The 13,419-nt window shown below is 46.5% G+C and overlaps 1 protein-coding gene across 1 annotated transcript in view; it reads right to left on the reverse strand.

Moving 5' to 3' along the window:
- The window catches only part of ADCY2 (adenylate cyclase 2), a 385,343-nt gene that overhangs the window by 33,707 nt on the left and 338,217 nt on the right, over nt 1-13,419 (reverse strand). The window contains exon 19 of the mRNA XM_055308552.1: nt 3,621-3,705. Coding sequence (XP_055164527.1) covers nt 3,621-3,705 — 85 coding nt within the window. The remainder of the gene's footprint in view (nt 1-3,620; nt 3,706-13,419) is intronic.

Consider the following 13,419-nt stretch of genomic DNA (forward strand, 5'->3'; position numbering starts at 1 on the left):
ATCATTCATCATTTAGGTTAGATTCAAACCAATGCACGATATGCTCAAAAATTATTCCTCCTCCTCTGGTGTGGAATGTATTTTTATTTCATATTGAGACTTTTAAAAAAAGATTGCAAAAGAGGTGTTTTTAATGTTTGTTTACATTAAATTTTTACATTAATGCCAAATCTTCCACATTCTGCACTTACAGAAATCAAGCTCTGCACTGACTGGGGAAAGCCTCTCTTGGAGAATAAATTATTTGTTTGGGTTTTGGGGGGATAAAACAGTGGTGAGGCTGGTTCTAAACCAGGACGGCTTGGCAGTCTGTGATGGTGGCTTCGAGAAGACACAGATGCACACTCGAGATTAGACAAAGGAAACTGGAGAAACCCACATCACCCTAAATCCAGCACGATCTCATCCTGAGATTCTTACGTTTTTTTTTTTTTTTTTTTTGATTCTTACGTTTAATGACACCTACAGAGTCCATTTCCAGAGGTCACAGTCACGGACACTGAAGATGAGGACTTAGAACTGTTTTCTGGGGGATACTGTTGAATCCATTTAACTGGTTTGGGGGAGAAGCCTCTGTCTTCCTTTCGGGGCTTCTCCATGAGTTTCTAATGAGTTTGTCCTTCAAGGAGAGGATCCTACAGTGTCAACCTTCAGTCCAGGTCATGATCCTACGGTCTTGGGATCGAGCCCCACATCGGGTTCCCTGCTCCTCAGGGTGTCTGCTTCTCCCCCTCCCTCTGCCTGTCTTGCCTCCTGCTTGTGCTCTCTCTCTCTTTCAAGTAAATACATAAAATCTTTAAAAAATTAAAATAAAAAAGTAGAACAGCAGTCCTGCCTTGTGAACCTTAATTCCCACATCTCCCTCCAACTCTCAGTCTATCTGGGGGCTACTTGACAGTTCTCAGGGCCCAGATTCCACTCAGAGATGTGGAATTTGCTTTTCCTTTGCTCTGGCAATGACAAGAGAGAACAGAAAGAGCCTGGAGGAGGCACCAGGCCCTCTCTGGGAGCATCACTGCTGTCTTCACACCGACACAGCCTCGAGGGCAGTTCTTGCCTTGTCTAGTTCTGAAAACAAGCTGAGGGACTGGGGGGATTTACATCTCTCCTTGTGGACAGAAGAGGAGGTCCTGGGCAGGGGTGCAGGCAGCGTGTGACTGCACGCATCTTGGGTTCTGCAGTCTTGCACACAGTGACCGCGGCCTAACCGAGGCCACCAGACAGGCACCTGCATGGATCCCTATCTTGAAGGAGCTCACCTAGAATGCAGACCCTCAATGACAGCATGTGGCCATTTAAACTCAGGAGAAACACAGAGAATCTTTCTTTTTCAAAAAAGGCCCTTGAATTCAGGCTGGCGTTTCTATCACAGACATCTTGTCCGGGAGATGTGTTATAATTTCATTAAGGGGTCTCAGATACCCAGAGCAATACTTAGCACAGCTAATTTGCTCAGAAAGCAAATACATCACCACCGTTTCAAAAAAGATGGCCATGGGGCAGAGGAGTCATTAGGACAAAAGACAACAAAAGTAAGTTGCAAAACGTCCATACTGTTGGACGGAAATAAGTGACCCTGAGGCCATGCGTATTTATGAAACTTAAAAGCCTTATTTAAGGGGCGCCTGGGTGGCTCAGTGGTTGATCATCTGCTTTCGGTTCAGGTCACGATCCCGGGGTCCTGGAATCGAGTCCCACATAGGGCTCCCTGCAGGGAGCCTGCTTCTCCCTCTGCCTGTGTCTCTGCCTCTCTCTCTGTATCTCTCATGAATAAATAAACAACATCTTTAAAAAACCCCTTATTTAAAATACTGGACATTTATTTGTGATGTACTTGTGTTTTCAGAAGAGTATGCAAAAGCACTACCTCACAAGTTTGGATGTTCTTGTGAGCCCAGAAGACGTGGGGCCTTTGTAAAGCCCGGGCTGAATGATCCTGGCTCACCCCAGCATATCCTGGGTGCCATCTGCTGAAGAATGGTCCTTCACACCATCTCCCCGCAGAGAGCAGTGACTCTGCAGGTCCCTAGGTGTGTATACTGCCTACTGCTAACATTAGTGACAAAAAAAGAAAGGGGTCCCTGTAGGACAGGGATCAGAACTACTGTTAATTATGCCCAACCATAATAATGAACACGTTTGATTGTTTATCTGATGTCAGTCAGAGAGTCACAGGTCGGGGCAGCCCCTGGATGCAGCAGCATGTACCTAGTGTTCCTTCAGGCTTATCGTTTCAGGGATCAGTAAAAGTTGGGAGACCTTACTTTTTGATTCCAGGTCTTTTAATTTATTATATTATTATTTATTATTGCTGTGAAGCACTCTGAGTGATCACTCCAGTGGGAGAAAGTGCAGGACCTGGTATGAAATGGGGCAGCAGCTGACCCTGCAGAGGGGGCGGCCACATTCCCTTGTTTCTGGAAACAATCATGTAAGTGATATTCTGTGTGGGAGCCCATTTCTTTTCCATCTTTCACCTCTAATAGGGCTTCCTGAGAGTGGACATGACTTTTCTCTGTGAGCTAGAGCAGAAAGCAGGTCAGTAGTGGAGAAAGCCAGGTCTCAGGGGAAACAAATGAAACCAGGAAAAAAAGAACAGGGCATGGTTTAATGGATTAAGACAAATGCACGGAGAATGTAGAGCCAAGCACGTGCCAGGGACGGGGAGGAGACAGGGGTGTTCTAGAACTCTGCAGCAGGACAACAGCTGAGCTCCAGGGAGACTGCTGAGGCTTGCACAGTAGCTCCCAGGGAAGCGGACAGTGTTTCCAGGCCGCTGGACTGGCAGCCACAGGTCTGGCCTCTGCTCTCACTGTGCAATTATTAACCACTCCCTGCTGCTTAACCGTTCGGGGACATACATATAATCTAATGGGCTTTGCAACTTAGTTGGTTATTTCTATATAAATTGCTTCTTCGTGTCACATCACCCATCATCCAGGAATTCCAAGCAAACTTTGGTGAAGGCAGAGTGTGTGGTGGGGAATAAGTGTTTGTTCTCTGGGTAAATCGTCCTTGTGTGGAGCTAGAGGAAAAATACTGTCCTTGAAAATCCTGCACCCACGGCCTCTCCTTGGAGACAAGAAGTAGGGAGGAGTCCACGGAGGGACACGTCCATTCAAATCACAAAAAACAATTTTCTTGCACAGAGGACTGTCTTTCTAGGAATGACTGCACGTGATGGCAAAGGTATTCATACCCTCTTCCAAGAAAAAGAAATGGGCCATGTATTCTGAAATGCATATAAAACCCCAGCGAAGGGGATATTTTTCCAAATGGTGTCAGCTACTGAGAGAACACTTTTGTTGGCTTACAAAACCAACAAAAACATTATTTTGAGTTTTAACAGGAAATGGAATCTCATCTCTACCATCCACAAAGTTTGCCTTTTGTGGAAAAAATGAGACCTTTCCCCTTTTGTCCGTATCTATGCACACGTTTCTCTTATGCGATAAAAGCATTCTGATGTGTTTGCACAAAAGCAGCTACAATGCACATCAGCAAAGTAGTATCGTTATTATCACTGGACTCTTTATTTAAAAAATTGAAATAGAGTTGATGTACAAGTATTATTAACATGGCACTTGAGAAGAAGTTATGTGAAAAAGGGGTTGTCTTACCTGTCTACCCAGAACAAGCAGTGTGATGAAGAATATAAAGAGAGACACTGAGCCCATGGTCTTCAGGTCTTTCCAAATGCCTGGTCTATTAGAGAACAGACAGACAGACAGACAAAAACAATACAAAACAACATACATACAGGACTTAGAATTCATATATCAACCAATTTGAGAAACTTCCAGTGCACGTCACTCCGGCCAAACACACACCTTTCAAATACATCTTCAAGCCCAGATTGCATCCAAACAAAATAATACCTAGTGGGAGGACTCAGTAATACAAGATTCTTCCAAATTGACATGATTTCTTATTTTATCTCAAGCTCTAACAAACAAAAAAGGAAATAACAGAGGAATATGAATAGTATTTTCTTTATATTTCTGAGATCCATATGGATAATTTGACATCCCTTCAACTTTTAAAAGGTTCACCCTCAGATAGGGACAGGAGTCTAGAAATTAACAATCATGTGAGGTATAAAAATGAAGCAGGGAACTTAATTTCTATCAGTTACTTTCACCTACCAATTATATAGTTTCTCATAACTTCCTTGGCAGGCAAGTGTTCTTATGCCCTCTTTCATATGATTTTGTAACACAAAGGCAAGACGCAGATGGGAAGTCTTGGTCCACTGCCCCATTCCCCCTCGGGTTCAGCTAGACCTCAGTCACTGATCCCTGCCCGTGTCCTCACCACAACATTCTAGGCAATGGTCACCCCCATACACGGAGTCGGCATGCATGGTCGGCATGGAATGCCCAGCCATTCCTTTAAATGTCACTCTGGGTGTTTCTGTGAGAGTGTTTTCTGGAGGAGATTAACACTAGAATCAATAAACTGAGTAAAGTAGATTGCCATCCATAATGTGGATCAGCCTCATCCCATCAGTTGTAGGCTTTGGTAGAAGAAAAGGCTGACTTCCCCCTGAGTCAGAGAGAATTCTCTCCTGCCCAACTGCCTCTAGCTCAGACACTGGCTCTTTCTGGCTCTACAGCAGCATCTGGCCTTCAGTCTCCAACTGGGACACTCACTGTTCAGATTTTGGGTTTGCCAACCTCCATAATCCTATGATAAACCTCCTTACTGATATATATTTATATAGGACATTTATATCCCTTTGGTTCTATTTCTCTAGAGAATGCTGATTAATACAGCATGGAAAGAGACATCTGCCATCCCTGGGGAGTCCTGTGTAGCTGACAAATGGCGATGCCCCACATATACGTGTAAATAAGACTTGAAAAAGAAAAGTTGATTATGTATGGACACATGTCACATAAGCAGCATAGATCATATTAAATTAAATTAATACCAGGTAATTACTTTCTGCTTGTGAGATGAACTTGCTGAGAGCTTTTCCCGTTTTTCTACAGAGGGTTCAAAGGCTGATGACGTGAGAGGAATCCATGTGGTAGTGAAAGAGCTCAGGTGGGCTTTGGTGTAAGAAAATCTGTGGAGGAACTGAGGCTCTGCTGCTCTATCAATCTGTGGGACCTGGGTTAACCCCTCCAAACCTCACTCTTGTGATCAGCCAATGGGGTTCACAGTACCCATTTTTACAGGCTGTTCTGGTCACTATGTCAAGTAGCAATACTGACCTGTGGGAGACACATGGCCCTCATGAGTTTCTAGAGAGTGAGGGCACCTGGGTGGCTCAGTCAGTGAAGCATCTGCCTTTGGCTCAGGTCACGATTCCAGAGTCCTGGGATCAAGCCCCACGTTGGGCTCCCTGCTCGGCGGGAAGTCTGCTTCTCCCTCTCCCTCTGCCCCACCCCCCACTTGTGCATTCTGTGTATCAAATAAATAAATAAAAACAAAACCTACAGAGTGAGAAGGGAGGGATGGAGCCAGAGAGGTAGAGAAAAAGGTATGAAAATATAGGATGGTGAATGATCGTTAACAGAGTGGAAGACGCAAGTATATAGGGAACAGAGGCAGAATGGCCAGTCTCGGTGGTTGAAGGGCTGAGGACCTCAGAGAACTCTCCAGAAAGGCTAAGTTTGCATCAGGGACTCTTTCCTCCCTAGTAAACCAGCTGGGCTGCAAGCATTTGAGCTCCCCAGCCACAAGGAGGTCACTGGTTCCTGAGATCGAAGTAAGCTGAGAGGTGCCACTGTCCTGTTTACTCAGAATTCATTTTAAGAAATGAAGTAGTTGGGCAGCCCCAGTGGCTCAGCGGTTTAGTGCTGCCTTCAGCCTAGGACATGATCCTGGGGTCCCGGGATCGAGTCCCATGTCCGGCTCCCTGCACAGAGCCTGCTTCTCCCTCTGCCTGTGTCTCTGCCTCTCTCTCTCTCTCTCTCTCCCCCTCTCTCTGTCTCCCATGAATAAATAAATTAAATATTTTTTTAAAAAAAAGAAATGAAGTTATTCCTTTTTGAGCTATGTCTAATAGCACAGCTGAAGGGATAGAGGGAAGCTGATGTTTATAAACCACCATGGCTCCAGTGAATTCTAAACTCATCGTCATCTATATTGACTATACTGATGCCACATTGCCCAGTCAGTGAAAGTGGTACAACACAGCCAACATTCTCAGATGTGCAGGTGGAGTGTGACATTTCCATGTTACTTCATGCACCTTCTATTCCTTTGTGATTCCAGGGGTCTGAGAAAGCAGGTATGACATCCCTCTTCTACTCCGACCTATGTCACCCCCAAACTAATAGTAAAATGTTAACTCCCAGGTCAGGATCTTGTAGCAGCTTCATCAGTATAACCGATCAGAACTCAGGTCCTCCTTGCATTCCCAGGTAAGGGACTAGATGTCCCAAACAGGCAGAGCCAGCTCAGGCCCCCATCACTGATGGAGAGGGGGATGGAGGACCCTCTTTATGCAACTTAGAGCCTGGCCGAGTTTTCAGTTAATCACACAGAAAATACAGGCAAGCAATCCTTTTCCAGGACTCCTCAACTAATGCGTCTGAACATTGGTTTAGGGGGCAGAAAGCTCTGCTCCACCTGTCTCCCAGATCTGGAGCCTTAGTGAGGAAGAGTAGTGGGAGGAGGTGGGGACCTGGAGGTAGAAGGACAAGCAGTTCCTGGACTGGACCTAAATGGCCCTCAGGAATAATGAGAGACATCCAACCTGCAGAACAGACTTGTGGGCAGACACATGAACACCTTTTTCCCTCCTGACCTGCTCTGTCAACTAAGAAGGACTGCACTGTGCTTTCATGGATTTCATTTAGGTTTCTCAAAAACTTCTTTTATGCATATAGCCAAAAAGAATTGCTGATTCCCGCTGGAGCCCACCTCTCCTGTGTAGGCCATGCATGGGCAAGTGCCATCTGGCTCCTGCAGTCTGAATGAGAACTGTCCATCCACAGATGCATTCCTGGGTGACCTTGCTCTTTGTGTGCCTGTGGGAGAGGCCGGGAGGAAGAGGAGGGGGGAGTGGAGAGGAAGCATCCAGAACAGCTAGAATAAAATCCCAAGATCTAGTCTAGTCAATTGTGTTGATCATCACATTGGGTTTCTAGACCTTCTAAGACAAAGTACTACAACCTGGGTGGCTCAAAACAATCGAGATTTATCATCTCAAGGTTCTGGAAGCCAGATGTCTGACATCGAGGTGTTCCCTCTGAAACCTGTAGAGACATGCTTCCTTGCCTCGTTATGGCTCCTGGCGGTTGGCCACCAATCCTTGGTGCTCCTTGGCTTGCCACGCCAGCAAATCTCTGCCTCCGCTATCAAATGTCTCTGTCTTCACATGGCCGTCTTCTTCTAAGGGTACTAGCCATGCTGGGTTAGGGATCATCCTTCACCATGTCTTCTTTTGGGAGAGACAGTCCAACCTTTAACAATCCTGTTGGTCATTTATATAAAAATGGCAGCTACTTGGGCATGAGGCCTCCTTCTCTCTCCCCTTTAGTTTTAAGGTTGAAATCCACTCTGGACTTTGCCTTGTCTGGTGGTGCCATCCCCAAGTGATGAAAGGATGAACACAGCACTAATATAACTGAGAAAGTTTCTAACTCACTGACAGTAGTGAGTGTCACTACTCACATTTTGGCTAGGCAAAATGTGACCGAATTTGCTTTCTTTCATACCTGAAATTGGGCTCTGGAGACTCAGATGCCCAAACAAACCTGTAGCCACACACTAATTTACAGTTGGCCCTCACCCTGAGGCTGTTAATGGAGCAATCATTCTGGCCCTCAGGTTTGGAGAGTACAAAAGATCAAAGAAACCTAAAAAATTAGATGAGCAATATGGAGAAATTGCCTGGTGGACCAGGTCTCTAACCTAAAGGCAAATGATTCAGTTGAGGTAAAAAGTGACATTTTTAATTCTCAGGAGAGAAAGCAGTCCAGGCATGGAGACAAGAACATGATTTTACATTTAAGATCTTTATGTTTTCCTAGGTGAAATAGGCCTCTGTTATTTTGAGGAGAAAAGTATCTAAATAAACTCAGGGTTATACAGTAATTCTATTATTTTTGTTTCAAGTTTTTATTTAAATCCCAGTTAGTTAACATATAGTGCAATATTGGTTTCAGGAGTAGAATTTAGTGATTCATCACCTACATACAGCACCCAGCGCTCAACACAACAGGTGCCCTCGTTAATCCCCATCACCCATCTAGCCCATCCCCACCCACTCCCATCATTAGTTTGTTCTCTGTAGTTAAGAGTCTCTTATGATTTGCCTCCCTCTCTTTTTTCCCCCCTATGTTCATCTGTTTTTTTTCTTAAGTTCCACATATGAGTGAAATCATATGGTATTTGTCTTTCTATGACTTATGTCACTTAGCATAATATTCTCTATTTTCATCCACATCCTTACAAATGGCAAGATTTCATTCTTTTTTGATGGCTGAGTAATATTTCATTGTATGTATATATATGTACACACACACACCACTGCTTCTTTATCTACTCATTAGTTGATAGATGTTTGGGTTCCATGCATTATTAATTTGGTTATTGTTGACAATGCTGCTTGCTATAAATGTTGGATTGCATGTGCCCCTTTGAATCTGTATTTTGTATCCTTTGGGTAAACACTCAGTAGTGCAATTGCTGGGTCATACGGTAGCTTTATTTTTAACTTTTTGAGGATCCTCCATGCTGTTTCTCCAGAGTGGCTGCACCAGCTTGCCTTCCCACCAACAGTGTAAGAGGGTTTCCGTTTCTCCAGATCCTCACCAACACCCGTTGTTTCCTGTGTTGTTAATTTAGCCACACTGACAGGTGTGAGGTGGTATCTCTTTGTGGTTTTGATTTGCATTTCCCTGATGATGAGTCATGTTAAGCATCTTTTCATGGGTCTGTTAGCCATCTGGATGTCGTCTTTGGAAAATGTCTATTCATGTCTTCTGTCCATTTCTTGACTGGATTATTTGTTTTTTGGGTGGTAAGTTCTTTATAGAGTTTGGATACTGCACTTTATCTGAGTCCTCATAAAGGACTTCATTTGCAAATATCTCCTCCCATTCTGTAGGCTGCCATTTGGTTTTATTGGTTGTTTCCTTTGCTGGTGCAGAAGCTTTTTATCTTGATGAAGTCTCCCAATAGTTCATTTTTGCTTTTGCTTCCCTTGCCTCTGGAGACGTGTCTAGCAAGAAGCTGCTGCAGCTGAGGTCAAAGAGATTGCTGTCTATGTTCTCCTCTAGGATATTGATGGTCTCCTGTCTCACGCTTAGGTCTTTTTTCCATTGATAATCCTATCTTTAATTTCTTTGAGACCCCTCCGGACCAGCTAGCATTCCCACCAGCATGTAAGAGGTCCCATTTCTCCACATCCTTGCCAACGTCCAGCCAGTCTTGCCTTTTGGGTGGAGAATTCAGGCCATTTCCATTGAGAGTACCATGGACTGGCCATGCTCATATGATGCTCTCTAATTGATGGTTCTCTGGCTGTTCTTTTAGTTCTTTTGTTCCTTTCTTCCTTGGGTTTTCGTGGTCCTTGAAGTGTTTCATTGCTTTCTTCAATGTGAAAGAGCAGTCGCCTCTTCGAGGGTTCACTGACTGTGTCTTGGACAGAAATACCTGGAGGCCCCCCAGGTCGGCTCCAGTCCACCTGCTCCGCGCCTCTTGTACCCTCCAGGGGTGGAGTTCTCTGGGGGCTTGTGCGCCTCCTCTCCATGCCACTGGCTCTGCACCAGGCAGGGTACCCACAGCCTCCTCTTGTTCTCGCAAACAAAACTTGCTCTGGTGAGTGCTCTGTCTCTCCCTGGTCCTCAGATTCGAGCTGGTTCTCTGTGTGTGCTCATGAGCCACCTGCCTGAGCCCACTGTCTTGTCCACCACTGGCAGCGGGGGTGGGGGGCCGCCCCAGGGTCAGGGTGCAGGAGGTGCAGGGGGGACCCGGGGCAGGTGAGGTCCCGGTGCCTCCTGCGTGGGCTGCTCGATGGAGGCCACCATGTGGCTAATAGGATCTGTGTCTTCGGGAGGCCCTTCCAGAGTTCCCGTGTCCCTGCAGCGGGACACGCAGCTCTGGCCTCTGCAGCCTGGGTGGAGCGGCGGGGGGGGGGGGTTGGGGGAAGGGGGGGTCGGGGGGTAGCCCCTGCAGGCTGCAGAAGAGGATGCTCGCTGCATGGGAGAGCTCCCTGGGGCCTCGGCTGTGTCCTCCCGAGGGGAGGCGGTGGGTAGAGTGGAGCCTTTCCTCTTAACCCGCCACAGGGTGCACAGACTTGAATTTCTTCTCCCGAAGTGGGTGGAGCTTCTTCTCTGGAAACCTGGACCTGCACCCACGCTCCAGTTGTCAAGTGTTTCCCAGGGGCTCCTGGACCCTGGCTCAGAGGGGCCACTGCAGGGTGCACGGCCAGGACTGGAGGCCTATCACCTGATCCCCGAGGATGTAAGATGCCTCCCGGACCCTGTGGGTGTGTTGCTGGGTCCCTCAGCTCCCGCAAGGGCGCTTCTGTCCCAAGACAAGTGTCAGATCACTGTGACTGAGGTTGGGGAGGGGTGGGGAGGGCAAAGACAAGAGAGGTCTTACTCTACCTTGATGCCAAAGCCACTTGTCCCCTGCACTTCGGAATCGCCACAGTTCTTCAGGGTCTTCCCAGCATCCCTCAGCTCTGGAGCCTCCTCACACATGTGGCCCCGCGTCCTCATCCTTTCCGAGGGGGCCATGATGAGCTTAACCTCTACAACCCCACAGGTCTCCTGCCCACCTTCTGCTGAAACCTGACTTTCATATAGAGGCTTCTTGTGATAATCTTTTTTTTTTTTTAAAGATTATTTCTTTGAGAGAGAGCTAGAGAGAGCAAGAGGGGGCAGAGGGAGAAAGAGAAAGAATCTTAAGCAGACTCCACACCCAGCATAGAGCCTGACATGGGGTTCAATCTCACGACCCTGAGATCATGACCTGAGCTGAAATCAAGGGTCAGATGCTTAACCCACTGAGCCACCTACGAGCCCCTGTGATCTTCTTGATGGCGCAGACTTTACTTTCTTCATCACTGCATGCTCAGGCTCCAGCCATCAGGCCTGGCATACAAAGGGGGTTCAATAAAAGTGTTATAAAAACAAATGAGTAAGTGGACAATCCTGTTGGTTTGAAACCTCAGGGGCTTCCTTTCTAGACACTCTTTCCTCTTGTGGCTGGACACAGATTTGTTGGAATCCTATGCAATCTTCCAGAGAGCGTGGCCCAATGTCACCCAAGGACAGATGGCCCAGAGCCTCATGCTTTCGCAGAGTGTCCTTTATAAATGCCAAGCAAGACATTCTGGGGCTGGAGCAGACCACACCGAGGGAGAAGCTCACGCTGAGAACAAGCTCCACAGGCAGCCGCGGGTCAGGAGAGATGACAAATGTGGGGCTGGAGACAGTGCCGGCGTTAGCCGCAGATGTAGTAATGCACCCCATGAATGTCGTTATGGTTTTGTTCTGCGAAGCTGATTTTAAGTGGGAAGCAACGGGTGTATGGGTGAGACTGAGGAAGTGCTGAGAACTATGTATTCTGTACGGTCTGTGGGCACAGGCTCTGCGAATTTCCCTTCTCCCCCCAATTTAAGATCCAACAAAACAACCTAAAAATCAAGTGTCCTCCTGCAGATGGATCCACATCACTGCAGATTTTTTAGTCTGAATAATAAAGTAGCTCACGAATGGTTGATTTTTATAGAAAAAAAGAAAGCTCAGTAGAATTTGAGGACCCCTAGGAAGACTTGCTCTTTTGTTGAATCGGCAGCTTGGATGACCCACCTCCTTTTCTGACCTCCCAGCGGGCTGCTAGTGGGTGTCAGTGTGTTCCTTACTTTCCGGAGATGGCACGAGGATGGGGAATCAGGAAAGGCAAGAGAAACTGAGATATTAAGCTTGAAATTAATTTCAAAATTTTTCAACATTCACCTGGATATATGATGGGTGAGAAAGCCAATTTGGAATACGTTTTCAATCTAAAAGAGGAGGCTTCAGAGGAACTTTGGAGGCTTTGGAACACCCCCCGCTCCCAGACCCTCCACCCCAGGGTGGATGGGTGATGCTCTCCTGCTTCTCTGCTGATCGTGATTAATGCTGCAGTCCTTCCTCAAGACTCTCAGTGAACTCATCATCGGCTGATCCCAAGTTGGGACACTGTCAAAATGTGGTGCAAAATCTTGAATTCTGTGTCTTGAACAAGAAACAGAGAAAGCAGGACAATTCCACATCGAATGTGTGTAACTCAGAACTCTCACTGATATATGTTCAAGTGTCTCCATCACTATCCTTGATACGGAGCTTTAGGATGTTAGAATTATGCAGTCGTTTCCACCAGCAACGATCCAGAGCCCCTGGATGAGACTGGGCCCCAGGTATCACTGCTTACTCACCCGCCTCCGTTGTATGCTGTCCCCAGAGGACTTGTCTTACTCGGCTAAGTGCCCACACAGAGCTGGTAGCCCGCGGGGCTCCTGGTTCAAGTTCTCCCACCCCCACACCTCTGTAGAATGAAAGACACATTTCCCACAATCAGGTGAATTAGCATAATTCTGGGTCTATATGAAATGGTAACACTCATCCCTTGAGACTTTTCAGTTTTGTAAGGCAAAAACTCACAGGAAAAATCTGATGGTGCCTTACAGACTCCGTGGCAAGCCTTTGGCAAGGGAAGAGAAAGTGTCTTTGAAACGAAAACATCTTCCAGCAATATCAACGCTCATCTCCATCACTGTGAGAAGCATCTGGCGTCCCCGACCGCGCTGGCTGAGGGCTTTGGGAGACAGTGTCACAGGTAGGAACTAGAATTGCTATTGATTGGTTCAGTAAAACATCCTGTACTCACGGAAAGATGGAGGGTGTTATAAATGCCAAAGAAGTAGGAGTTGTCTCACACTGGACCTTCTAAATGCCAGAAATATCTCAGCTTCTTGCACCATAAGGACTTCCCAGGATTACATAAACGCAGGTAATGATAGGTACTGGGGCATCCCTGGCCTCGATTTCATGAATTGTTCAAAGTAGTCTTCTTATCTCCTTTAGGCTTTCCATCTTTTCCATCCATTCATGCATCTGTAAGAGCTTCTTTGATGTCATTTTCTGAATTATTCATTGATCTAGAGTTTTTCTAGTGCATTCTTCTCCTGTTTTCTTTGCTAACCCTGTTGACAAAAACTGCCCCGTTGGCTTGTACCACCTGTTGGCTGCTCCGTGTTCAATATCACGTGTGGTTCTGAAAAGGCCCCTGAAACATGGGTCACAGCGAACTCACAGGACAACAGTACCTTCCAACTGTGTATTCAGAAGATGGCCTGGCACTGCCTTACGAACAGAGATGCCCTCTCCAAACTCCCCCTTGAAGTGTAAGAGTCCAAATAAAACTGAGGCTGTCCCTGGGAAGACACATCTTCAGTGAGCCTCTTCT

This window comes from Nyctereutes procyonoides, unplaced genomic scaffold (genome assembly GCF_905146905.1).
Source record: "Nyctereutes procyonoides isolate TBG_1078 unplaced genomic scaffold, NYPRO_anot_genome, whole genome shotgun sequence".
NCBI lineage: Eukaryota > Metazoa > Chordata > Mammalia > Carnivora > Canidae > Nyctereutes > Nyctereutes procyonoides.